Source organism: Plasmopara halstedii (genome assembly GCF_900000015.1).
Source record: "Plasmopara halstedii genome assembly, contig: Scaffold_614, whole genome shotgun sequence".
NCBI lineage: Eukaryota > Oomycota > Peronosporomycetes > Peronosporales > Peronosporaceae > Plasmopara > Plasmopara halstedii.
In genome coordinates this window covers 2,897,114-2,897,420 of record NW_020187532.1, presented here as the reverse complement: position 1 = coordinate 2,897,420, position 307 = coordinate 2,897,114, and the positions used below count along the sequence as shown (strand labels likewise).

The 307-nt window shown below is 53.1% G+C and overlaps 1 protein-coding gene across 1 annotated transcript in view; it reads right to left on the bottom strand.

Moving 5' to 3' along the window:
* Positions 1-151: 151 nt before the first annotated feature.
* PHALS_12555 (uncharacterized protein) overlaps positions 152-307 on the bottom strand; it is a gene marked incomplete at both ends in the record, with an annotated part of 313 nt that continues 157 nt past the window's right edge. The window contains one exon of the mRNA XM_024728126.1: positions 152-295. Coding sequence (XP_024578634.1) covers positions 152-295 — 144 coding nt within the window. The remainder of the gene's footprint in view (positions 296-307) is intronic.

Genomic DNA, 307 nt, shown 5'->3' with positions numbered 1-307 from the left:
TGACTTCCTCTTGTGCCTCTTCTCCAGACGTACGAAGCTTATCCCTTTCAAAAACATTCCTCCGTGGTAGCAGTTTTCGTGGGTTGTCTGGTTGACCCGGCCCAAGCTTCCATCCAATTCCCCAAGTGACCCCGTCGCCCTGCAAGCTGCACTACTTCGCGCCAACGTTTGGCACAATTCGTTCCCGTTGTGGCAGTTGCAACTTCAAGAGGGCAAGTTGTGCCCACTTATGCGAGAGGCCGGTCAAAGCAGAGACATTCGTCTTGTGTTCGCAGCTTGCACCGGTTGCCGATGTCTGAGAGATTTT